Consider the following 814-nt stretch of genomic DNA (forward strand, 5'->3'; position numbering starts at 1 on the left):
ATATATATATATATATATATGTATGTATGTATATGTATATATATATATTTGTATGTATATATGTATGTATGCATATATATATACTATTGAGTAGAATATCTATATTGAGTCAGTATACTAAATGATCCATCTTTGGAACAGCTTCACTGAAACGCTCAAAGCATTGGAGGCGGCTCCGTCCATACAAGGTGTGCTACTGACGAGTGAATTTGCCCCAAAAGTGTTCTCGGCTGGACTGGACTTTAACGAAATGGACAACACCACACAGGAAGACTTCAGAGACTATTGGATCACGTTTGAGAAGATGTGGAAGGCATGGTATGGGACACAACACATCTGTGACACACCCCTTAGCGCAGCACGCACCGAAGCGAGTGGGGTGGTACATACTAGTATTAGCCAAACCCTAATTCCTAAACCCTAAACCCAAATCCTAAAATCGAGCTCTTACACCGAAGCCGTTTAATTATGGTGCTACATAGTACTATATAGTGGGTTCGTGTATCTCTGCGAGACGACGTATAGGCTGAAGAAGGTTTGGTCGCAATGACAGTGCACAACCCCTCACACGACGGCCAGGCACACGTACACGTACACAAGTAGTAGTCTGTCGAGGGAGATGCATGGGTGCATTGCGCAGATACCAACGATTACTTTCTCGTTGCGTCTACTGGGCTATAGATTGCTGCTTGGCTGTTCTAGTCTACTTGACTTTTCATACCTATTTGACTCTAATTGTCTACTCTTGCCCACTTGACTATATTTACCTGCTTGACTGTTGCCACCTACTTGACTGTATTTACCTATATATATA

General features: G+C 41.9%; 1 protein-coding gene across 1 annotated transcript; it reads left to right on the plus strand.

The window, feature by feature from the left end:
- Positions 1-121: 121 nt before the first annotated feature.
- Positions 122-318, plus strand: SARC_17660 (hypothetical protein; the record flags this gene model as incomplete). The annotated part of the gene is made up of 1 exon (XM_014288248.1): positions 122-318. A coding segment is annotated over one exon (197 nt), but the record flags the coding sequence as incomplete, so codon positions are not given.
- Positions 319-814: the final 496 nt, after the last annotated feature.

The sequence above is a fragment of the Sphaeroforma arctica genome, assembly GCF_001186125.1.
Source record: "Sphaeroforma arctica JP610 unplaced genomic scaffold supercont1.11595, whole genome shotgun sequence".
NCBI classification, from domain to species: domain Eukaryota; class Ichthyosporea; order Ichthyophonida; genus Sphaeroforma; species Sphaeroforma arctica.